Source organism: Miniopterus schreibersii (genome assembly GCF_964146895.1).
Source record: "Miniopterus schreibersii genome assembly, chromosome: 15".
Taxonomy (NCBI): Eukaryota; Metazoa; Chordata; class Mammalia; order Chiroptera; family Miniopteridae; genus Miniopterus; species Miniopterus schreibersii.
Genome location: NC_138115.1, coordinates 37,814,438 through 37,838,847, shown reverse-complemented (window position 1 = coordinate 37,838,847; position 24,410 = coordinate 37,814,438). Strand labels below are relative to the sequence as shown.

The window sequence follows — 24,410 nt, the reverse complement described above, 5'->3', positions numbered from 1 at the left end:
CTTTAGGCAAGTCATGATCTCTCTGGACCAATGTCCTCCTCTGTGAACAGAGAGCATTGGACTAGATGACATCCACGGTCCCTTTTAGTCCTAAAAGACTACGACTCTGTAGTGTAAAACCTTGGCCTTTCCATTCCACTGACAGTTACTCAGAGTCTGGCAAAATGGTTTGGTCTGGGAAATTAACCACAGAAGTATAGGTTTCTTGTTACCTGCCCTTCTTATTTCCCTTCTGCGTAAATGATAACGTCATGGCTACATTTACTGAGCACTTTTAGTACATTGTCACATTAGCTATCCTGTGAAGTGGGTATTATTGATCCCATTTTATACAGGAAGAAATGTAAGCTCAGAGAGACTAAGTAACTTGCCAGAGGTCACACAGCTAGAATGTGGTAGTGTCAGGATTCAAACCTGGATTTTTCTAAATCACAAAGCCTGGGCTCCTTTGCCATCAATAAGGGTTGACCAGGTAGAGAGTAATGCAAAGTGAGCACCTATGAAACCCAAGAGCAGCCCCCCACATTCCAGTTATTCCTTACGGGAGCTAGTGGAGAGATGGAGGAAGGGATCGTCAGTGTCCCGTCACTGCTCAGAACTTCTCTTGAACGTCCCAAGTTCTCTTAGCAAGGAAGTTCTTACTGAGAGCCGTTTGGAGGAAGCAGAGGAGTTACAGAAACCAGAAGAGTGAATTCAGATGATTGGCTAGACAGAGTCATCTGGGAACGTGTGGGTAGGATAGATTGGACCTCTCTTCGTTCTTAGGGCCACCTTCTGTGGAATTGGGATGCCCGGTGTCCACCCACCAGGGCTTTGATTGGAAAAGCTGGCTAGGCACTGGGAGCTTGGCACCTGGGCTCATGGTGGACAATGGCTAGTCAATGGCAGTTTGCTGCCAAGGGAGGAAACGCCCCAATGTGACCCACCCCGAGGGCCCCACCGAGCCACCTGGGCCCCAGCGGCCCTGGGCCGTCAGTGGGCCATGTGCCTGGGAGTAGCTGTGCCTTGTCTCCCTCTCGCCCTCTCCCAGTGGTGCTGGATGACAGCAAGCGGCTGGCAAAGCGGAAGCTGATTGAGGAGAACCGGGAGAAGAGACGGCGGGAGGAGCTGCAGAAATCCATCGGGCACAAGCCGGAGCCCACCGACGAGGAGTGGGAGCTCATCAAGACCGTCACCGAAGCCCACGTGGCCACCAATGCCCAAGGCAGCCACTGGAAGCAGAAGCGGAAATTCCTGGTGAGGCTCCCAGCTCAGCTACCTCAGCTCACTTAGTCCCCACAGCCTGGGGTGCGAGGTGACCAGCCCATCTTATTGATAAGGACACTGCAGCTCTGAGAAGTCAGGTGATGACAGAGCCAAGATTGGAATCGAGGTCTCTCTGAGAACAAAGGTCCCTCCTATTGCTACTGTTTATAGATCACTAAATTCTATTAGTGAGGCCAGGTATGGATTCATTAGAAAAATTATTTACCTGCCGGCTTTCCCTTTTATACTCATTTCTCCCCTCAGATGCCCATTTACATGCATACTTAGTCCACTAAACCCACTCCAAAATATTTTCTTTACCCCTAGAACAAAGTGTCCCATATCTCAAATACATTTTTATGTCAGTAGAAGTCAAAATGTTTAGCTTAAAATAAATTATCTCAAGTCCAGGAAGACAATGGGAAGACGCAGTAGGGATGGGGGCAGAGAGGGAGCATGTAGAGAAAATGGGCCTTTCTAGATCCTTGTAATATTGATGTTTGATGTTTTTCTAAAAACTAGCCATTGTGAAAGTCCTTCCCATTCATTTCTCCCTTGGACTTCACAATGCTTTGAGGCTGGAATTACTGTCCCCATTTTACAGATATTCAAACCAAGCCCAAGGCCTTAAGTGGCTAATGCTGCTAAAAAGTGGCTAAGCCAGGCCCACGAGCCAACTCAGGTTTTCTGGTTCCAAGTCCAGGCCCTCCACCACCTCACCAGGTGGGCCACCCATCCCACCACCAGCTGGTGTTTGACCATCACAGAGACTGACCCTGCTCATGGCTTATGACACGAATCCTTTATGAGTATCTCACTGAGCCGGCATCAGACATTCTGTGGGTTTATTTGTATCTCCAGGGTACATTAGAGTACATTCTCACCCAAACAAGAAGGTGCAGTGGTATAACTGTCCTTGTACCTCAACATCGCCATTGCAATGGGATTGGGGTGTGTGTGTGATAAAAACAGTGTAACAACCTGAAAGGAAATTTGGCAGGGGGGGAGAAGCTTACCCATAATCCACCTGCCTCCAAACAATCACTTTCACTGTGGTAATGAGCAGGTTCTAACACACTTTGTTGATGGCTTCTACCAACAATAATGTTAGCAAACATGCTCCATGGCCCTTACCAATGGCAGGTACTATTTTAAGTGCTTTCTATACATTAACTCCCTACCCCAACCCTGTAGATAGATGTGGTTAATATCTCCATTTTACAGAGGAAGGAACCAAGTCAGAGAAGTTAAGGAAACTTACCGGGGCTCTCTCAACTAGTAAGTTGAGGATCCGTGCTCTAAACCACTACACTATGCAACTTGGCCACCTGCACAAACCCAAAGAGCCTTCAAAAGACATGTCTCTGGAGGGGAAGCCTCTTAGTGCCTTGATCTTGCTTTCTCAGCACCACTCTGGAGACAGACATTAAGGGTTAAAGGAGCAAGGTAAATGCAGGTAGTGCTAAGTGCAATGAAGGAAGTAAACATTGTGATGGGACAGAGTGATCGTGAGTCGGAAGTGGGAAAGACTTCACTTCTTTAAACAGGTTGATCAGAAGGATCTCTTTGAGGAGGTAATATTTGAGCTGCATCTGAAAGCTCAGAAGCCAGTTCTATAAGGTAAAATATAATCAGACCCCTTCATGCCTCACGGTCTCTTCAGCAAAGATAACACAATTTCTAGTCATTAAAACCAGTGAGGTCTGCACCTTTAATCCAAAGGCTCTTAATAGTCTTCATCAGTCTGATCATCTATTGAAAGAACCAAAGAATGATTTGGTGGCAAGAATGATTTGCATTATTTTTTTTGTCAGGGCCATAAGGTTATCAAGGCACAAGAGTTTTCTTCAGGAGGGTAACATTTACAGAGCAGCTGTTTTACCCACCAATCTCGCGTTCCCTCTGTGGAGCTGGCATGGACTGTATCTTTTGCAGATGCTTGATCTACTCAAGAAATTGCCCTTCTTGATCCAAATGCAAATAACCACTCTTCCGGCCATGTTTTTCTGAGGGGGGTGCTGGGAGGGATCGGAATGCTTCCACTGTCCCATCTGTCTCTACAGTGAACTTCATTTCTATCAGCCAATCCCCTTCTGTGCCTGGGATCACCCCTACATCTCCTTGGCAAAGGGATCATGTTCCATTTAGCATTGTCCCAGGGTCTATCACACATGTGGTTGAAATTTGTGGTAGCTCTTCTCCAAGTTGGCTGACATTAGATTCCTTCCTCCGTGTATACACAGCCCATTCTCTCTCATAGAGAGGTAGAGTCTATTTCTCTCTCCCCTTGAATTTGGTCTATGATTCCTTTAAACAGTGAACTTGGGCAGAGTGACTACTCGGGCTGAGTCACTAGAAGCCTTGTAGTTTCCATTTGCTTATCTGGGAGGGGGAAGCCACCTGGTCTCCCTGAGGGAAGCTAACTGCCCTGAGACCACCATGCTGTGAGGAAGCCCAAGCTAGCCATGTGAAGAGACCTCGTGAAGAAGCCTTCAGATGACACCAGCTTCTGGTTCCATATGATGACAACTATATGAGGGAGCCCAAGTGAGAGCCATCCAACTGAGATAATCAATCCCCAGAACTCTGAGAGAGAGTACAAATGTGTTGTTTTTAAGCCACTAAGTTTTGGGGTAGTTTGTTACGCAGCAATAGATAACCAGAACAGAGAACTCAATAAATATTTATTAAACAGAACATACAGTTCCACCAGCCCATCCTCAGAGACAGTACAGTTAAGCCCTGTATCTCAGCCAGGTTACAAATACATATTTACAAATACACCTTGCAGAAGGATGACCTTGATTGAGCATTTATGCTCAGAATGAAAATTTCACTCTTTTGGTTGGTGAATTATTCCTGCAAGGACATTAGGAATCCTTCATTAAAGACAGCTTTGCTAAATGGTATCCATGTCCTGATTAGGCTTCTACATATTAGGATTTGTGTCTCCTATGTAGCTGAGACACCCCCCCCTTTTTTTTTTTGCTTGCAACATTGCTATGAATATTATTTCATTTATTTTTATGTGGTGATGGCCCATCTTGTTCTGAAATAGAATTTGAGTAGGGCATTATGTTAATAACAGTATAGTAATACATCATAAGGGATTAAAATATGTCCTAAAAGCTAGAAGTATCCCTTTATCTGGAATGGGAAAGTAACTTTCTCCCAAAAGGAGCCGCTTCATCATTTTTTACCCTAAGACCAGGACTCAAGTCAGAAATAGAGACTGGTGCTTTGACCTGGGTTTCACATCCACATTTGTGCTGAGAAATAAGAGTCATTGGCAAATAGGCACTTTTGCAAAAGCCATGCAGGTTTTCATCACTCTAAAGCCACTCTGTACAACTATTTCCAGAAGCACTTCCATCACGTAATTTTCCCATTTTCTCCAGTCCACTCAAATCTCAAAGGGTGGGGAGATCTGAGGCTCCTGGCAGATAACTGTGTGGAGTCCCGGCCTCAAGGATGGTTCTAGCCCCCCCTGAGCCTGTCTTTGCTCCTCAGTCAATAGGAATTGTGCGAGAGCCTAAGGGCCCGGCTCGCTGGTAGGCCACCGATAAATGGTAGTTATTATCACAGCGACAAGAAAGGGCAATGGCGAGGCCCGTTCCTGCAGGAAGCACTGGTGACAGCAGGAGATACGTGGGGGGCCACACCATGGCAGTCACTGAATTCCAAGCTAGGGAGCTAGACAGCTGCAGCGGGCATTGGGAGCCTAAGGGCAGCACAGCCACCTGGGGACCTGCTACGATGCTAATTCTGCATGACTAGGTCTGAGGAGGGAGCTGAGACTCTGCATTTCTAAGAAGTCCCCAGCTGACACCCACGCTGCTGCTCGACCCTTTGAGCAGCGAGACCCTGGGTGGTTCTTAGGCAAGTAGACAGCAGAGCAGTGCCCTTGGGACACTGAATACTAGTGAAATCCCCACTCTGCCGGAAGGTTTGCCAAGTTTACACAGCTCAGTTCATATAGACAGCCTAGACCGTCCCCCTCAACCCACAGTGACCGCCTCCAGCTGGAGCCTATAGGCAGACAGGATGTTGAACCCCGACGGCTGGATCAGAAGCAAGAGTGAATCCACAGGCTGCTGTGTGCCGGGACTCCCCCTCCAGGGGGCCCTCTCCCTCACTCCCCACACTGAGCCCGCCTCGCGCACTCATCAGAATGTGCAGGCTCTGAAGATGCCCTAGAATTTATGTCACCTGGTGTAAGTGACACCCTTTCCCTTTGTGCATTCCGAGGTAGAACCCAAATCCCTCGTTTCTCCCTCCCTCTCTCTCTCTCTCTGCAGCAACAGTCCTGTGAACAGTATCACTGGGGGCCTATTACAGCAATGGCCAAGACATTACCTTTGCTCAGAGACATACATGGAAAACTCTAGTTTGTTAATAAACTGTGTGAAAACTGGGAACTGCACAGGCCGGCAGTCCAGAAGAGATTTTCCTTCCACATCCAAATGAGGACAAATAAAGATGCCTTCAACTTCGTCATTTAACCCTATCTTGTCTCTCCTCGTTAGCCAGAAGATATTGGACAAGCACCAATAGTAAACGCCCCAGAAGGTGGAAAGGTTGACTTGGAAGCCTTCAGCCATTTTACAAAAATCATCACACCAGCAATTACCAGAGTGGTGGATTTTGCCAAAAAGTTGCCTATGTTTTGTGAGGTGAGGAAATGATTTTTTTCTTCTGCATTGTTTTTCATATCTAGTTCCAGGAATGCTGAGTATTATTTATAATTGAATATCAACTAGTAGTGACAGTCCTACAAAAGCAATGTCAGTACAAAATGAAAATGCACTTTTGTGGTCCCCTCCCCCTGCCCTCAGTCACCATTCATTAGCTTGTTCACATTAGGTCGATGAGGGTCCTAGCCATCCACCCAACTTCAGCCATGGGGAAAGGTGACAGGAATACTTGCATTTATTCAGTACCTACGATGTCCTAGTTACATGCTCAAGTTTGCCCACGTTAAAACCAATCTTTATAACAGATCTGCAGGGTAGCTTTAATTAACTTCATTTACAGATGTGGAACATTGAGGTCGAAGTGATTAACTTCTCCATACATGGGACCACGGTTTGAGTCTTAGTCACAGAGCAAAGATCTTAATATCCCCTTAAACCCTCCCTCTTTCCTTATAAGGTCACCCTTTCTTGGCACATCTTCAGGGCACTGTGAGGAGCTCACCCACCAGAGGCCAAAGACTTGCCCTGTGGGATACTCATTTCTAACATTAGCAGTTCTGCCGTGTGGTAGCTGAGAGCATGGGCTGGGCACTCAGCTGTATGGGCAAGAATCCTAGATATTAACTGTCTTCAGACCTTGGTTATCTCATCTTTAATGGGAATCATAATAGGATCTACCTCTTAGAGGTTGCAATGGGATAGTTAGAGCTTGGATAGTGCCTGGGTCATAAGTATTCCATAAATTTTAGCTGTTAATACTATTATTACTTCATTCATTACATTACCGTCCTGCCTCTACCCTCTTTTTTGAATCATGTGAGGTTGCTTATGTCTTCTGGATAATTTTTTCCTTTGAAAATACCCATCAGGGGCCAGTCTATTGCTCTTCACATGTCCAAGGGGACCCAGAAGGACACCAGATAGAGAGGGCCACGTACTGTGGTGAGCCTCTCAACCAAGCCACCCAGTGATACATGAATCTAGTCCCACCTAGAAAGAAGCCAAGTTTCCTCACCTGGAATGACTCTGTCCCACCTTGGCTTCCAGACCATTTGTGTTCTTGAGTTTATAATCATGGGAACCCAGGTGGAGTCCGACAGACCTCGGACACTGATGGAGACATTTATCATTGCCTGTTTCTGAGCCTCCACAGAAGCCATACCCAGAAGGACAGAGCAGTGGCTTCAGGACACAGGCGTCTGAGGCCCAGACCCAGCTGAGAGAGAGTGTGCCTCCCTCTTACCCGGCTTCACTGTGGTGGGGCCCATGAGTCCTGGAGGAGTCTGACTTACATCTGTATTTGGTGTGGAGCATTTCATGCCTCTGACCATCTTTTTTTTTAAATTAACATCTGTTTACAAAAATAATCCATATTCATTGGAGATTTATACAGCATAGTAAAGGTAAAGGTTCATGGTAACACCCCCAAGAGATAAACTGCTGACATTTTGGAGCCAATTTTAGTCTTTTTCAAATAAATATGTGTAAAGCTAAGCAATATGAAATTATATGGTAAAGTGAGTAGGTTGAGTTAGTAAAAACTATGAAATACCCAGTATTTTAAGTGTAATTTAGTAGTATTACTTTTAGTTTTACATAATAACCTAAATAGAACTTAGGGTGTTGCCCAGAGTATTTCCCAAAAAGAATTTGTACGTGCTTAATGAAGAGATAGAAATTATGTGTAATTTTGCATTTCCATTGTTTATAGAAACCTAGTCCCATCCAGAGTACTTCAAAGAGTGTGTGTCTCTTCTCCTTTTGGCCTTGGTCTCTAACAGATATAGCTGCTCAAATCCTAGCCTCGCTCACAGAACTTTCATGTGGCCACCCCCCCAGCCTGTTCCTCCACCTCTCAGTGCCTGCATTTCCACACCTGTAAATAAAATTGGAAGCAGGATATGTCCCTCAATGCTCTGCTGTGAAAATTGGATAAGGTGATGCACATAAATCTTGGCTCTATGCCCAGTTCATAAAAATAATAAAAAAACACCCAGTAGCTAATAGCCTTTCAAACTATTTAGATAATGGCATTTAATTAAACATTCTCCCCATTCAGAAAATACAACTCTGATTTTTTTTAATTATGTTTTTAGCAAAGTTCTTTTGTAAAGTTTGGTATTAATGTTATCACATGATCACAAATCCTGATTAATAAAGCAACCAAATTAGCTGAAAAAGAGATTGCCACATTGGCAAAAAGATACAGTGTAGAGTAATTCCGGTGCCATAAGTACTGAGCGTATAAACCCTAGGAGTCAGAAGTCAGAATTCTGGTCTCACCTCTGCCCCTAACTCACTGGGCGACATTGGGCAAAGCTTTGGCATCTCTGGGCCCCATGGGTAATGGGCATCTGTAAGGGACTTCAGAAAACAAAGAGAAGCACAGTTGTCAGTTGTCATCTGTTGATTATTGAAGCTGTAAGGCAAAGGTGTTGGTAAATTTAACATAAACCCAGCTCTCAAGCAGCTAGTTGGGTTATAATACAAACTCCAGAGTTAGGGGCTATTAGCAGTTTCACGCGTGAGTGTAACACCAGTTGTAGATCTCTATCTTTCACAAAAGAAATGCAAACTATGAGATTAAAGTCGGTGAAGATTACAACCAATTTGGAGTAGCAAAAAAAATGATTGTTTAAAGTCTGGAGCCAAGTAGGAAGGGAAAAGCCACGAAGAGTGTATCCTCAAAGAGTTCGGGACTGGTATACATCGTAGGAAGCTGTTATGATGCCATGTGTTGCTCCTGACTGACCTTTGTCCCCTGGTTCTTTGCTGATTTGGGCCGGTTCTTTCCAGCTGCCATGTGAAGACCAGATAATCCTCCTCAAAGGCTGCTGCATGGAGATCATGTCCCTTCGCGCTGCTGTGCGCTATGACCCAGAAAGTGAGACTTTAACCCTGAATGGGGAGATGGCAGTGACACGGGGCCAGCTGAAAAATGGGGGTCTTGGGGTGGTGTCAGATGCCATCTTTGACCTGGGCATGTCGCTGTCTTCTTTCAACCTGGATGACACTGAAGTAGCTCTCCTGCAGGCTGTCCTGCTGATGTCTTCAGGTGAGTGTACTCAGGCTCATTACTGGGTGTCAAAAGAGTTTTTTGCTAATTCAAATCATCCTGTGATATTTTAATCCCTCGTTAGCTTCCGAATCATAACTCACTCTCCAGGGAGCAATTGGGGGTTTGCCAACAGACTGGAAACTAAAGGAGGGCGTCAGATGTCTATGCTTTTTGCAGCCTCCCAGCATAGTGGGGAGAACCAAAGGAGCCATTTACAAGATTCTATGACATGGTCCACCTTCAGTGGACACTAGCTTGCCTGGGTTAAGTTCTGGGTGAGGAAACCATGACTGAAGGCTAAAATTTGTCTATGAATTTGAACTTAAGTGGGTGGCCTCTCAGAGCTGAGGGCAGTCTCCAGTCAACAGCCAGCAGGGGACTAGGGCCCTCAGTTCTTCAGTAGAAATTTGTAACTTTTCTAAGAACTCCTTATGTGACCTTGAGTGAACCCCCAGCTTCTCTGGACTTCAGTGTCCTTTAAAATAAAGAAATTGGCCCGGCTGAGCGTCGTGGCTCAGGGGTTGAGCATCAACCTAGGATCCTAGGAGATCGAGGTTCGATTCCTGGTTGGGTACATGCCCGGGTTGTGGGCTCGTGCAGGAGGCAGCCGATCCATGACGACTCTCTCATCATTGCTGTTTCTACCTCTCTCTCCCCCTCGCCCTCCCTCTCTCTGGAATCAATGAAGATATATTTTTTTAAAAGAAAGAAAGAAATTGAACTATGTAAATGGAATTATATTCCTGGAGGAGGGAGAGGGAGATTCAAGGTAATTTTTAGGTGAGATGTGAGATTTTAGTGGTACAAAGACAGTTTTAAATAACTGGGAATCACAGTGAGATAGCTGTTTCTCTTACAGTTTTATTTCTGGTTATATCTCCTAAATACAGCACAGAGAGGGATTCGGTTGGATGCTAGTTTGTCTTTAACGCCTCTCTAACACCTGCCAACCTCCCTTTTTTTTTGTAATCCTCCCCCCCCCCCGAGGGGGGACGGGCTGAGAGAGAAAGAGAGAGACAGAGAGACAGAGAGAGAGAGAGAAACATCAATGTGAGAGACATTGATCAGTTGCCTCCCATACTCAACCTGCCCAGGGATCGAACCTGCAACCTAGGTACACGCCCTGACCAGGAGTGGAACTGGCAACCTTTCAGTGCACGGGATGGCACTCAACCAACTGAGCCACTCTGGCCTGGCTAAGCTCCCTTTTTAAAAAAGAGAGAGCAGATCTCAAGGACAGTTTTTGGCAAGAAACTTTAGCTAAAATGTAATAAAGGTTTTTTGTTTTTTTAAATATATCTTTATTGATTTCAGAGAGAGGAAAGGAGAGGGGGAGAGAGAGAGAGAGAGAGAAACATCAATGATGAGAGTCATTGATTGGCTGCCTCCTGCACGCCCCTGACTGGGGATCGAGCCCACAACCCGGGCATGTTCCCTGACCGGGAATCGAACCCCGATCGCCTGGATCCTAGGCCAAAACTCAACCGCTGAGCCACGCCCGGCTGGGCTAATAAAAGTTTTTGATGTGCATTTATTTTTGTGGTTATCTTCTATTTATGGCAATGGATTTTTAATTGAATTTATTGGGGTGCATTGGTTAATAAAATAATATAGCTTTCAGATGTACAATTCTGTAACACATCATCTGTATATTGTATTGTGCATTCACCACCCCAAGCCAAGTCCCCTTCCATCACCATTTATCGCCCCCAGTAAATGGATTTTTATTTACTCAATAATATGACGTTTCCTCTTTAGTGAGTCAATTTAACAGATTAAGTAAATAATGTGAGCAAGGTAGATAAAGGGAATATGTTGAAATGGGGGAAAATGTGAATGTGACTCGAAACTCTATCCAACACCTAACTGAAGGGTTCCTCCCCATTCGGCCTGCCTGGCATGGGTCCTCTTCAGATCAGCTCTGCCCCGCCCTGGTGTCTTGGTGCCCAATGCCCTAGAGTTCACGTGGCACCTGTGCTCACTCCTAGGAGTTGGAAAGTCCCCAGATCTGCTCACTTTCACATGAAAGGGCTTGAATCGGGCAAGACAGACCATCTCCTCCTCACCCTCTGAGTTACATCCATCTTCTTGCGTCCCCTCAGATCGCCCAGGACTCGCCTGCGTTGAGAGAATAGAAAAATACCAGGATAGTTTCCTGCTGGCCTTTGAACACTATATCAATTACCGAAAACACCACGTGACACACTTTTGGCCAAAACTCCTGATGAAGGTGACGGACCTGCGGATGATTGGAGCCTGTCATGCCAGCCGCTTCCTGCACATGAAGGTGGAATGCCCCACGGAACTCTTTCCCCCGCTCTTCTTGGAAGTGTTCGAGGATTAGACGGCTGACTTCATTCTCATGATTCCTACAGCACTACTGGGTGTCATTTCATTCCATTGCCTAGATCTTTTTTCATTTGTTCCTTTGTTTCTTCGTGTTGGGAGGGATTGTTTAGGGGTAAAGGGAGATAGTCCTTGGCGTAGACATGGATGAAATTGCCCCTTGAATGCGGGTACTTGTAACTATTGCATTTTTTTCCTCCAGTCCTTTTGATGTGAATGCTTTGACGTTTTTACAGCTGTGGAGGTGGGGTGGGGACCATCATTAATTCACCAGCACCAAGCCATCACCAGCTCCCATCTGTCCCTGGTCAGAGACTCTGGCAAGCAGAATGGCACAGCAGAAGACTAAAGAAGCCTTAAAACCAAGATCATGTGGTCGTCTTGATCCAATCAGATTTTTGCGGGGCTCAAGTTGGCAGGACACAGACCAGCTTTGGTTAGATGTGGCTTTCAGCTCTCTAAGGAAAGGTGTGAACAGTTTTTTTTAATCCTAGAGCATGCTGTCTTCAGCACTCTTCCTCCTCTCCCAGCAGCCTAACTTGGAATGTACAGAAATATTTGGTCCCCCAAATCAGCTGTTTTTCCACTGGAATTTTTATAATCTTACGATTTAATTCAAGTTACACAAGGTGTGACTCAACAACATGCAAGTATTTGACTGATTGAGACCAACAAGGAAAACCATTTTCTTCATTGAGCCCAAAGAAATTAGAAATCTTTATCAATGTCAGTGACTCAACAGTTTCCAAAAATTCATATAGTGTTACCTCATAGTAGGGAGGCTTTTTACAGTTACAACTCAGAGAACATTTCCATAGAAATTAAGCCTATTCACAGAGTGTTGTCATTTTCCAATGACATCTGATCCATCATCTCCCAAACTCCTAAAGTTATTTATCCTGATTGCATCTTTGCTGAGCTGACAACAGATTTCCCTATGGATTACATCTGCTAATCAAAGAGAGGTCATGAGCTGAAATCTGAGTCTTGTGGAGGAATTCTGAGGCAAGACTAGTGCAGTTACATTCCAAGTTGAAGGAAACGCAGTGATCTGAGAGCCCCCTTCATGTACTGATGGTTTGAGGATGCTTCCTTCCGGTCCTGGATCCTCAAGCTCTCTGCTCTACTCACCAATGTTTCCTAGTCTCCTGTCCCTGTGACTCTGTGGCTTGACTATCACTAAACAAAGACTGGTCCAGCCTCTGACCCTCTCTGTCCCTCTTATAACATTGCCCTGAGAGATATTCAACAGAAAACGCCTGCAGGCCATGTCCATGACCATGTACACTCACCTTCCCTACCCAACGCAAACATTGGAGTAGCTCGTACCCAGGAAACAAATGGTGATGCCGCATCACTTCAGCATCAGAAAATGGGCAAAGAATGTACCCATGCAACTGAATGTATTTCACTGTTCACGGGCTTGGTAGATAAACACTAGTCCTTAGCCTGCCTTGTGCTGCCTTATCCTGGAAATACTGGGGACACTAAGCCATATCAGTGAGATTTACCTAAACACAAAGTAATGAAAGTCACTTTGAAAACCAAGTCAGATTTTTTTTTTAACTGATCGGGAAGTCAGGGTGCCTGAGTTCTAGTTTGTGCTCTGTCAACTGGTAGATTTGTGACCTTGTTAGATTTGGGTCTTGGCTTTCTCACCTTGGGTCCTTGTGGATAAGTCATAAACTCTAAACTCCTTCCCATCCTTAATACTCTACTAATTTCAGAGAAGAAAAATTTGGTTCTTTTGATGGTTTCCTTTGTGTTCAAATTTCTTCCTTTGTTAGACAAAAATGATGGCCCTTTTAACAGATGTGGAAAGTATATTTGGTGTTGGTTCAAAATAAGAATTTGACACACTACTTATCAACTATGTAGAGAAAGGCAGGGCGGCCTTGGAAACAGAAGAGAATCAGCATTGAAAATCCCAAGTGGGACTGGAAATGATCTGAGAAGAAACGTGTATGTTTTATGCACTAATGCAATTATACTGGCTTCGGGGGAAAGGAAGCAAGAGCATCGCTGTGGAACTTGCTAACCACACGAAAGAAGTAGGTGGAGAGACTGAAAGTATAAACATGAAGTTCATGGGCAGACCACCTGCTTTGACTCTATCTACAGAGAGTTTTTTGGTTTTGTTCTCCCTAGGCAGCCTCTAGCCAGTCTCCTTAAATCTTTGCTTTGTTAACATCTCAGCAACCTCTGTTGACTCTCTTTGAAACGTAACCCCTTAGTCACCTTCTAGCTCCAGGGTAATTCTGAGAAGCTGTGCGCTGTGGGGCAAGTTTCCCTGAGAAAGCAATGAGAGGGAGGCCAGCAGGCGGGGACTGGACGGTTCACAGGCTCCTTGGGCATCAAGCCTTCCCAGGAAAGTCTCCTCAACTTGTTTGACAGAGATTCCCCTGTCCACTAGACACACCCAGACTCAAATGTAAGTACAGAGCCTCATCTAAAGCGAAATTGAGATGCTTTGTGTATTACCCATGATTGGGCATTGGCCAATCGGCCCGGTATATCTACAGTAATCCAGCCAGCCCCAAGTAAATTTACGTTTGAGCCTCAGCTTCTTAAATGATTGCCTTAAACAGGCAAACTGCTGATCTATAAATCTTGTCTATGCTAAGGAAGACAAGCCTTAATGTACTTCAGGTTGAAAGGAAAGGCTATGAGAACTCAAAGGGTCATGACCCTAGTGGTCAGGGTGACTCGTTTCTTCTGTAACTGATTGAGGAACTTAGTGCATCTCAAGACTCCATCTCATTAAACTCAATCAGGAGGGATTTGCTCTGGATTTTTGTAAAACATTTTTTTATATTGTCCTGACTGTTGAATCAAGTGTGGACCTGATCGAAAGCCCTTACAGTGGGGAGACATCCCAGTAGAGGAGACCACACTGTACTACTGGGATGCTTACTTATAAATCACTTAACTTTTGTGGATGAGTGGTGTGTGTGTGTGTGTGTGTGTGTGTGTGTGTGTGTGTGTGTGTTGGTTACCTTCAAGTGTACTTGCTCTTCAACTTAGATGTGCAGTATTTTCAGAAATAGAAAAGTAAGATCTTTTCCTCTTTACAATTCTGCTCAATACACCATGTGCCACCTCAGAGCTTTTTCTAGTCAAACGAGCCTCTGTCCTCAATGATGCGCTTTGCTGTGTTGACGCCTCAGCCCAGTGATGTCTCCCTCACCTGTGTCCGGGTGATACCTCTCCGGCCTGCAACGCTGTCATCAGGGTGGAGCACCAGGCTTGGCTCTGCTCCAGCAACGCCATCCTTGCAGCTCTTCCGAGTACAGGTGTGCAGGCCTCGGCCCCTCCTCAACACGAAGCCCCCCAAACTCAGCCTCCTCAGAACCGCTGAGCTCCCTCCAGGCATGTCATCCTCGGTGATACATTCTTACTCTGTGGAACTCTAACCTATTTGTGTCATATTGACCTTTTGCTGCATGAGTCATAAATTATGAAATCAGTCTTATGGTTTTTGAAATGTAGCCAGCATTTGTAAGGCTAAACCTTTTTCATAAACTGAGTTTAAGTAAATAACCAAGCCACAGTTCCTCTTCGAAAAGGAGAGTCTTACGGACATTTGAATCTCTCTGCCCTTTCCAAAGGCTACGGCATCAGGTTCTAAAATAAGCTCATAATTTTTCCTGTTATTTGAATAATATGGAAATAGTAGCATAGTGTCTCTTTTGATAGTGATAGACTATAATCCATATTTAAATTTTATAGAGAAGAAATTTTATTGTACTGTGATGTAGATATTTATTATCCAGGTAAGGATTTGCCCGGTGTGTATTTTTTACAATTGAAACGTTTTACTTTAATCTTTAAAAAAAAAAAATACATTAAACACACACACACACACAAAGGACTAGGGGGGAAAAAGGTTTGGCCTTATCACAGAATTTTTACTGTGCTGTATACATGTTTGCAAATGCAAAAAGTGTGCATTTCTAGTGTGTGTCCACATTGATTAATGCTGCCTTCGAGAGCAATATCGTGCAGGTAAAACGCTGTTTGTGGCTTTCTGTTGCACAGTTCAAGCTGATCCACCATATGCACAAGACAATCAAACATAATTCTGTCCTTCTCAGGATTCAGATAATACTCAAGTAAATTATGGAGCACAATGTAAGACAAAGGAAGACACTTTATTTAATGACACGTGTACTGTTGAAACAGAAGATATCAAGGCATGAATGAACTGACATTGCCCCACTTTTCTTTGGGTTTTCCCAATTAACTTCACATTTTCATTCAATGATAGAGCCAAACAGGATCTCTATGCTGTCTTCAGAGAAAACACTTTTTCCCCCCATCATGTTTTCATGCCCTGAGAATCAGAAAAATGCTATAGGATAGGAAGAATTTGGTGGTCCTCAGAAGATCTGTGTTTTACAAACAGTGTTCAGTGATATTGCTAGATTGGTAATTTTTTTTCAGCCTAAAACTCTGTTGAAATCTGTGATCAAAATGTTTTAAACTATCCACAAAGAAAATTTGTATATTTGGGAAAAACGGATTTTTACATAGCTTTTGTATGCAGATATTAAATTGTAATTATGAATATAGTGGGCGTAGATAAAGTCATAAGCTTCAATTCTAAAAAAGAAAAAAGAAAAAGCTTATAATGGATATACTTTCCTGTCTCTTTCTTTAAATGTTATTCTCTAAATCGGCATGGTATTGCCTGCTCATCTCATCTCAGCTGCTTCCAAAGGGAGGGAAATAGGGATGGAAGGACATTTGTTTGATAAACATCTGCTCAAATAAGTATATTTCCTTGGGAGGGGGGTATTTCCTCAGGAGAGGAAAGAGTGAAATACAAGTCTCATGGGAGAGGGCCACAGACATGGAGTAAGGAGGGAAGACTTAACTTTTTGTAGCTCAAAGACTATATTCACCTCCTTATCTCAAAACATTCAAAATATTATTAATGGAATTATGTTAACATCACCTATCAACATATATCTCAATTCCCATTGCCTTGAACACATGTTAGGACTCTTTCTGTAATGATTGACAAAGACATACGTCAAACTGGCTTAAAACTGAAGAAAACTTATTGACTGTCATATCTAGAACATCCAGGGGTAAGGTAGCTTCAGGCAAGGCTAGATCTGGGCGTCCACTCAGTATTTTCGGGAGGTACCTCTTGTCATCTTTCTATGTAGATTTTCCTCTGTAGAAATTTTCTTCATGTTGACTTCATACTCACATAGCCTTTTATCTTGTGGTGGCCCCCTATAGCGTTAAGATGACCCTTACAACATCAAACCAGTGAAAAGAGAATTTCTTTTCCCCACAGCTCCAGTAAAAAATACTGGGCCTAATCCTCATTGGCCCAAACTGAGTCATGTGCCCATTCCCAAGCCAACCCCTGGGCAAAGGAGGACAGGTTTGTTGTTTAGCTCTGACAGTAATCCTCTGATCCTGGAACTAAGTGGGAAAAAGAGGGATAACCAGCCCCATCTAAACTAAGGACTAAGAGTTGGGGAGGGTATAATTCCTCAAAGAAAACTCTAAGTCTTGCTACTGAAAGAAGTGGAGGGAACAGCAAGCAAGCAAAAGCAACAAATGTCCACACCAAAAGTTAAGTCTGAAAGCACGTTTATTTTTAGTACAGCAATGGAGTCTCTTTGACACAGAAGATACTCAGCATGATTTGGCCAGGACATGAACCAAATAAACGCTTTCCAAAGAAAGTGTCTGATTATGTCTTACCTGGCTCATGAAAGAGGCAAGTCCAGGTAAGATGGAGCAAGCATTTATTATTTCCTTGGGCTAGATCAGTTCCAAGTACTATTTTCTGAGTCCCCCCATTCCCTATTCAAAAGACTGTGTATAACTTTTATATTTATCTTTTTTGTACATTAAGTACTTCTCAAGTCCACCCTAATGAACACATTTCCCTTCCCCAAGAAATCACTTTATGCATATGAAAACTGAAGTCAGATGATGTAATGAACACACATCTTTCAGGACAGAATGATAACATCCTCTTTATTTTCTCTTTACTTTTCACATAACTCTAATTGCAATGTGGGAGGCAGATGCATATAGAATAAACCATCTTCAAGTGAGTAAATTTGAAAATTCTGTGCCCACAGATCCTAATGGATACAGAGGTATGAAAACACTCTTCAGTTCTACCCTGAGTCCTAGAAAAATGCTACGGTCTTATTTGCCACAGATATTCAGGTGTATTTGAAATCTAATGATTATATGATTTCCTCTACGTGTATTTTTAGCCTTGAAGAGAGAATTTAGGATTTCTTTTCACTACCTAAAGTCAAAGCCAAATAGAGTCTTTAACAATAAATTATGTCCAAAGGTGAAGAACCCAAGACCATCAAAGATCATTGACTGGTAAGTAAGTTGCTTTGTGAGAATCTGATTGAAAACTCACTTTTGTTTTCTCCAGCACTTTGACAAAAATACCACTCATCAATTACTTGCTACTCAAGAGTCCCAGCAGTCATCCCAAAGGAAGTGCCAGGTGTGTGCGATGCCTTCTAGAGTTCTTCACTGTCAAGCTGGATTTCATGATAATGGTCCACCATGTATGAACAAGTGCTCTATGCCAGGAATCGTTCTAGGCCCTCCATGTTACCTCTAACCCTCCGAACAAACCTCTAAAGTAGGTGTTAGTATCCTCACTTGGCAATGGGGAGAATGAGTGTGCAACTTATCCAACATCACACAGATGAGAAACATCAGAGCACATCAGGTTCCCAGATCCGTGTTCTTTTTAAACCTGTACTAATAAAACCAGCATAAAGCCTTAGCCCCTGAAGAAAGAGAAAAGGCAACTCTGCTCTGGAAATGTTTACCATTTCCCCTTCCGAAAAGGCTCACCTATCCTAATGCAAAAAAATACGTGAATCCTGAAAAATAGGCTACTCACCTCTCACTATATCTACTGCAAAACCACTCATTGGTGTTGCAATATTAAGGAGTAATTTCTCTTTGCAGGACCTATTTCTAACCCAGCTGGCTTCTAGAGGTGTCACTCTAATACGAGGACATTTTCTTTTGCTGAGAATTTGGGGGTCTGAGTAGTTAAGTTTGGAGAGAGCAGAATTGCATAATGGAGGGAAAGAATTTACAGCAATGAGGGTTGAGGAACTGGGGAGACGACAAGAAAACAAGGTGACAGAAGCAAAGTTTTAAGGTGTGACACCATGCTGGAACCCCCTCAACTTTAGATATCAACTTAAAATTGGCAAATGTATAGTGCAGGTTAATTTCTTATAGAAACAAATGAAAGGAGCCATTTGGCTACTGTGTTGATATGGAAAAGAAGAGACCCAAAGCCAAGGGGAACTTGATAATATAAGTATCCAAGAATTCATAGAATTCTGGGGGTTACTTTATCTGGCATCAGAAAATTGAGAGATGAGTTTTTCCAAGCAATCTCACCTAGCTCTCAAGAGAAGGCTCTAGCTGACATCTGATAGATACATTTACTGAAGACTGCACATAGACTGGGATAAATTAGTAAATTGAAGGTCCTTGGGGAATTTTCCACAAGAAAACAATTAGAGCCTCTCTTCCCCAAGTTTTAATCTTGCTCACAATTAAAAGAAGTCAGCAAAAGTGTTAAACGAAATATTAGTAACCAAACCCAGATGTATTAGAGAAAAATTTTTTACAATTTTTGCAGTATCTCAAATGCCACGGATTAATGTCAGGAATATGTACGTAGCTTTTCCAAGTCAACAAGAAAAACACATAAAATGTAATAGAAAAACAGAATATTCATAAAGGAGAAGCCCAAATAGCTAAGAAGTATATAAAGAGATCCCCCCTCACTAGCAATCAGAAATAGGAGCACAGACACCACTTTACATTCACAAATTCAGCAGACAGAAAATGCCAAATGGTAACAAGATCATTAGAAGATGATGACGTCACCTCCTGCTAATGAGAGATCCAAAAAAAAAACTGCCAGCTTTTAATCTCTTTACTCTCTCTTCCCTGAGTCACCCCCGTTACAGTATTTCCTATGTGATAAGGGGCAGTAAATGATTGGATAACAAAATCCTGGTAAGGCATGCAACCTATGGCCTCAGAACTAGGGTGGTAAAATCAAAGATGTCCTGGAGATGACTGGGGGGAAAAGAGAGAAAGGGGTAAATAGCCCTGGTTGACAAATGGTCTTGCAGCTGCAGAACCTATTTTTCCAATCAACAATATCTCTATGTGACTCCAATATGTGAGAAAGGAGAGAAAAGGCTCTGGATGAATGGATCTGCCCATTCAGCCAGACCCCAAAGTCCCGGAAGCAAATCCTTAAATTCTATCAGAGCTCTGGAAACCTCTGATCTTGAAATCCTTGCATGTATGAGCCAAGTTGGGAGTGACGCAATGAGTGGGTCAACTTTATTTAAAAGGCCAGGATAGAATCATTTGTCAACAGCCTACAGAGAGACAAGGCCTGGGCCTAAGGGTAGGCTGCCTGGGACAAGAATGGGAAACCTGAGAGATGGTCTTTTGCTGCCACTACTCTTGCTTTATCCTTTAAAACCAAATTAACAAGGCTCTTTTGTTTTTATGAGCCTGGTATTACATATTCAATTTGTTTGTGCCATGTAAGTGCGTTAAGCGAGTTTAAACTACTGCTGTCTCTTCTGAGTGCCTCTAATTCAGAGGGCTGTGAACCAGGGCCCAGTCCCTTTCACATGGGAATCATTCAAGGACTTGGAAACTTTTAGCCTGTGGAAGACTTGAGATGGTATTCTAGCTCACGTCCAAGATACCTGCCAGGTAGAAAAGGAAATCAATGTGTTCTGTGTTGCTTCCAAAGAGCATAGCCCGGATTAATAAATGGAAATTACTCAGAAGTCAATAATCAGCTCAAAAGAAGGAAGAATTATGTCACAGTTAAACTGTCTAACATGGAAACAGAGAGTTCCCCATCACTCAAGGTGTCCAAGCAAAGACTCAACTCTCATCTGGCAATGAGGTAGTAAGAAGACTAGAAGTGTCAAAGCAAATGGCCTCGTAGATCTAATCTGCTCCAGCCCAAGGTCACATCATGGTCATGGGCTCAGGGGCCAGCTCCCTGCACTTGCTCAGGTTTTAGGCTCTTGCTGGTGTTGTAATGTAGGTTCTCCACAAGGAAATGTGAGATCAAACACAATTAAATGCAACTTCTGGTGCCCCTTACTTAAAATGTATCAGTCCCTGCAAAAGCAGATGAGCCAGTAAAATAAAGTCTACCATCTGTCTCTCCATGTTTTTTTCCAACAATTATCCTACTAGCTCCTGAGAAAACCTTCTCTGGGCAGCCATGAATCAGACAGGCTGATTTGAAACCATTACCAGAGAGAATGGCGTGCCAGAATCAAAGAGCAACTCTAAAGTGAGAAAAAAATTAGCAAATAAATTCCAGGAGAGTCTGACACACTGCATTGCCACTGATTCACCAGATTATGTTGAATACTGAGGTCATTATTAAGAGTGTCCGTCACACCATGAAGCTCGATCTGATTCCCTCTGGTTGAGACCCTGCACATTGGTTGCGTGCCCAGACATGAATTTATTTTGACCAAAATTAGTCTTAATCAGCTTGGCTTGAGTAATGAGGTAGCCGAGAAACACAGCCAGAAAGCAGTTTAACATGTTTCACTAGCAATTCTTAGATTAGAGAAAAAAACAGAACTTTAAAAAAAAAATTGTAAAGGATTAACCCCTCTCCTACATCATTTAATTTAATTGGTATTAGCAAAAGGCATGGTTGTCCATTGTGGAAAGGTATATGGGGAATGAGAAGCATACTATGGACAGACCGTTGCCTTAAAATAGTCAGGGCTGGGGGTTTGTATTGAGTTCTGCTGGAAGCTCTCAGCTCCTTCTGTTTGCGTCCCTCATGAGGCTTTAGAGATAAAACAATGGCTTATTCTGAATGTCTACCAAAAGTGGCATGATTAGATTCTGACCACTCTAAATTACTGTGGATTACACGCAAGACTAAAAATGTGCTGGTGCAACTTTTTCCTCCAAATATGTGATTACAAATCACATATTTACAAGAATTGATGACATCCAACCTATCATAAAAACATTTTGATTGCAATCAACTTCATCATCCATAGGAATCCCTTCATTTGACATCCAAGTGCAGGCTTCTTTCTTTCCAAAATGAGACTAAACTCTCTCCCTGAAAAAGTGCACTAATATATCTCATACTTACAGGAAAACGGGTGGGAAGGGAAAGCGAGCAACACCACAATTCGGAAAATTATGGTGTCTCTGGCACATAGAAATAAAACTACTTACCCCAGAGAATCAAAGGAAGTATATTCTTAACTTGAACTCAAATGTCCCTTGGGGTTCTGATGACTTATTCTCAGAAGTCAACAAATTTTTATTGAATATTTTTTTTAATTTTTAGTTTCATTACAAGGGTAATTTTAAAGCTCACCACAAAGAATATTGAAAAGTCTAATGAAAAAGGTCATTAAGTGTTGGAGCCCACTGTCTAGTTTAAAGTATTCTGCCCAAGCCCGGCCCGGTGTGGCTCAGCGGTTGAGCGTCGACCTGGGATCCAGACGATCGGGGTTCGATTCCCGGTCAGGGCACATGCCCGGGTTGCGGGCTCAATCAATGACTCTCTCATCATTGATGTTTCTGTCTCTCTCTCTCCCTCTCCTTTCCTCTCTCTGAAATCAATAAAGATATATTTAAAGTATTCTGCCCAAGATGGCCCTCCCACCGTTGCTTTTGTATGCCACCTTCCCTTTCCTCTCCCCCACCAAATCCCCACCCACCAGCACCAAGGAAGAACTAAGTGTGTGCTGCCTGTAAGCACAAAGGAGGCAACAACCCAAGAGTGAGGCCAAGGGAAAGCCAGGGGCGAAGAGAGAATTCCTCCTCCGCCTCAGGTAACCCAAGCTCAGGTGTGGATACCAAAAAAATGGCCTGTGATCCCGTGGCCCAGGGGACAACCATGGTTAACATCTGGATGAATCAACATCCTTACAGGCAATTTTATATGCAGAGATACACAAGCATATTAATCACTTTTTCAACTTTCGATGTAGACTCAATTACAGACAAAGATCTCTAGTGTTAACCCAAAAGGAGTATAAAGTCATAAGATCAATAGCAGAGGCAGGAACGGGGCAGGTTGAAGAGGCTTAACGCTTACATTTTCCCTAGGCCTTCTGGGAGCTGACAATTGCTCTGCTCCAAGGTCTACAACCATAATTGTTTTTGATAAGTAATGTGTTTAGATAAGTGATGTCAAAAGGGTCAAAAATTGTTTTTACCCTCAGCTTTTATTAGAAACATGGAAGCACCCCAGCTTAGCACTTGATTGTCACCAGCCTCCTTGGAGACATTTGAGAACGTAATGAGTTTGTCCTTTTGTATGAACAGAGAATTCAAATAGAAAGAATCGTTCCAGTGAATCACATTAACATGAATTCCGAGTGTCTTTTTAACATTTGGGCCTTCAAAAAGAGATTGAGGTTTTCTCTGAATCGAATATATCTTCTTACTTGATGCAATGATCAAGTTCCACAGGAGCTTCCCCCGCTGCACGTGGATGAAACCAAAGATCCAGAGAGGTCACGAGGAAGTCTAAAGTGATTCGGGGTTCAGAGAAAGCAACCCCTCTGGGTGTCCAAGGTGTGCAGACTCGAGCTTTGCGTTTGGAGGCTTAGAGCACTGTCGTGCTGGGTGCCATGAGGCTTTCCACCCACCAGCACCTTCTTTCCTCGAAGCTCTCTCCTCGGCACGATCTGCATCCGTTCCCGCGGCAGGGAGGCAGAGCGCGGCTAATGGGAACCTCGAAACCTGGCGCCGACGGGGCCGTGGTCATGCTTATGGGAAGCGCCTGCTCTCACGCGGCCGCGCATTGCTCGTTCCAAACACGTCGAATGTTCAAATATGAAAGGTGATGTGACCTGAAAAGTACTATTTACTGTTTAATACAAAATAAAAAGCAGTTTATTTTGTATCACTTAAAAAATACTTCTTACGTCGAAGAAAAAAATCCCTAATAACAATATTTGGAAATTACATTTCCATATTAAAATTGATAAAGCGTTCCCAAAGGGATGCTTTAAAAGAACACTTCTATTTCTATATTAATAAGGAAGACAAAGTAAAAGCAAATCCCAATTAACCAAAAAAGGGAGAATTTGCAAATCTATTAAAAATAGTAAAATGTGGGGCGAGAAAGAAGATGTTGGCAATAAACATCAACAACTATTGTAAAGTAAAAATAATATTCTAAACTATATATTAATAATTATCATTATCAACCCTCTACTAATAGCTGTTGAAGTATGAAATAATAAACTGAGCTGTCCCAAAATAGAGAACATAAATAGACTGGCAGACTAATCACAGAAGAAGCAAAAACAGTTGTAAAAGAAAATTATGCTCCCAAAAAATAAATGGTACTAACAGAATCACTAAAAGTTACTTTCTTAAATTTCCAAACCACAACTTACCCCCTTGTTGTTACCAAAACTTTCCCAAAATACAGAAAACAGTATGTACTCAATCTCTTTTTAGGAAGTAAATGTGGTTTTGATCATAAAACCTCAGAGCACCAAGAAAAAAAGAATCAAATGATAGCTTAATCTTGCTTTTAAACTTAAATACAAAATTCCAAAACAAAATCTAGGACCCAAGCTGTGAGTTTAGAGTACCAACTCTTCCAGGGAGACTGGCTCTAGCAAGGGGGCTAAGGCACACCCCAGAGGGCACAGCCAATGAGACATTGCAGCAGTGACATCACAGGCCTCACCCCATACCCAGAGGGCTTGGTTCAGAAGGTCCAGCAGGCACTGTGCACGGCTGGACGTACAAGACCACGTGGTCCCCAACATGGACCTTACCTTCCACTGGAGGAGGCAGGCGCTGGGTGACAAAAATAATCCAAATTTTGGAAATAAGGCCTAAAGAGGACTACATGTCTTTTCAAAGTCACATCAGAGCTTTAATAGCCCCTAGCGCCTCCCCAGGGACTATTTCTTCCTCTAGCAGAAGGTTCCTTTATTTGACTGATTATTTGCTACTGATTAAGGCCGAGCCTCCGGGAAGTTATT

The 24,410-nt window shown here is 43.2% G+C and overlaps 1 protein-coding gene across 6 annotated transcripts in view; it reads left to right on the top strand.

The window, feature by feature from the left end:
- The window catches only part of THRB (thyroid hormone receptor beta), a gene marked incomplete at its 5' end in the record, with an annotated part of 266,876 nt that extends 250,899 nt beyond the window's left edge, over positions 1-15,977 (top strand). For 5 of the 6 annotated variants that reach the window (XM_081159547.1, XM_081159546.1, XM_081159549.1 and 2 more), the window contains 4 exons: positions 1,031-1,236; positions 5,772-5,918; positions 8,736-8,994; positions 11,100-15,947. In XM_081159547.1, coding sequence (XP_081015673.1) covers positions 1,031-1,236; positions 5,772-5,918; positions 8,736-8,994; positions 11,100-11,341 — 854 coding nt within the window. In that variant the 3' untranslated portion in view covers positions 11,342-15,947. Of the gene's footprint in view, positions 1-1,030; positions 1,237-5,771; positions 5,919-8,735; positions 8,995-11,099 lie in introns of all 6 variants that reach the window. The other variant, XM_081159548.1, reaches the window with a different exon arrangement.
- Positions 15,978-24,410: the final 8,433 nt, after the last annotated feature.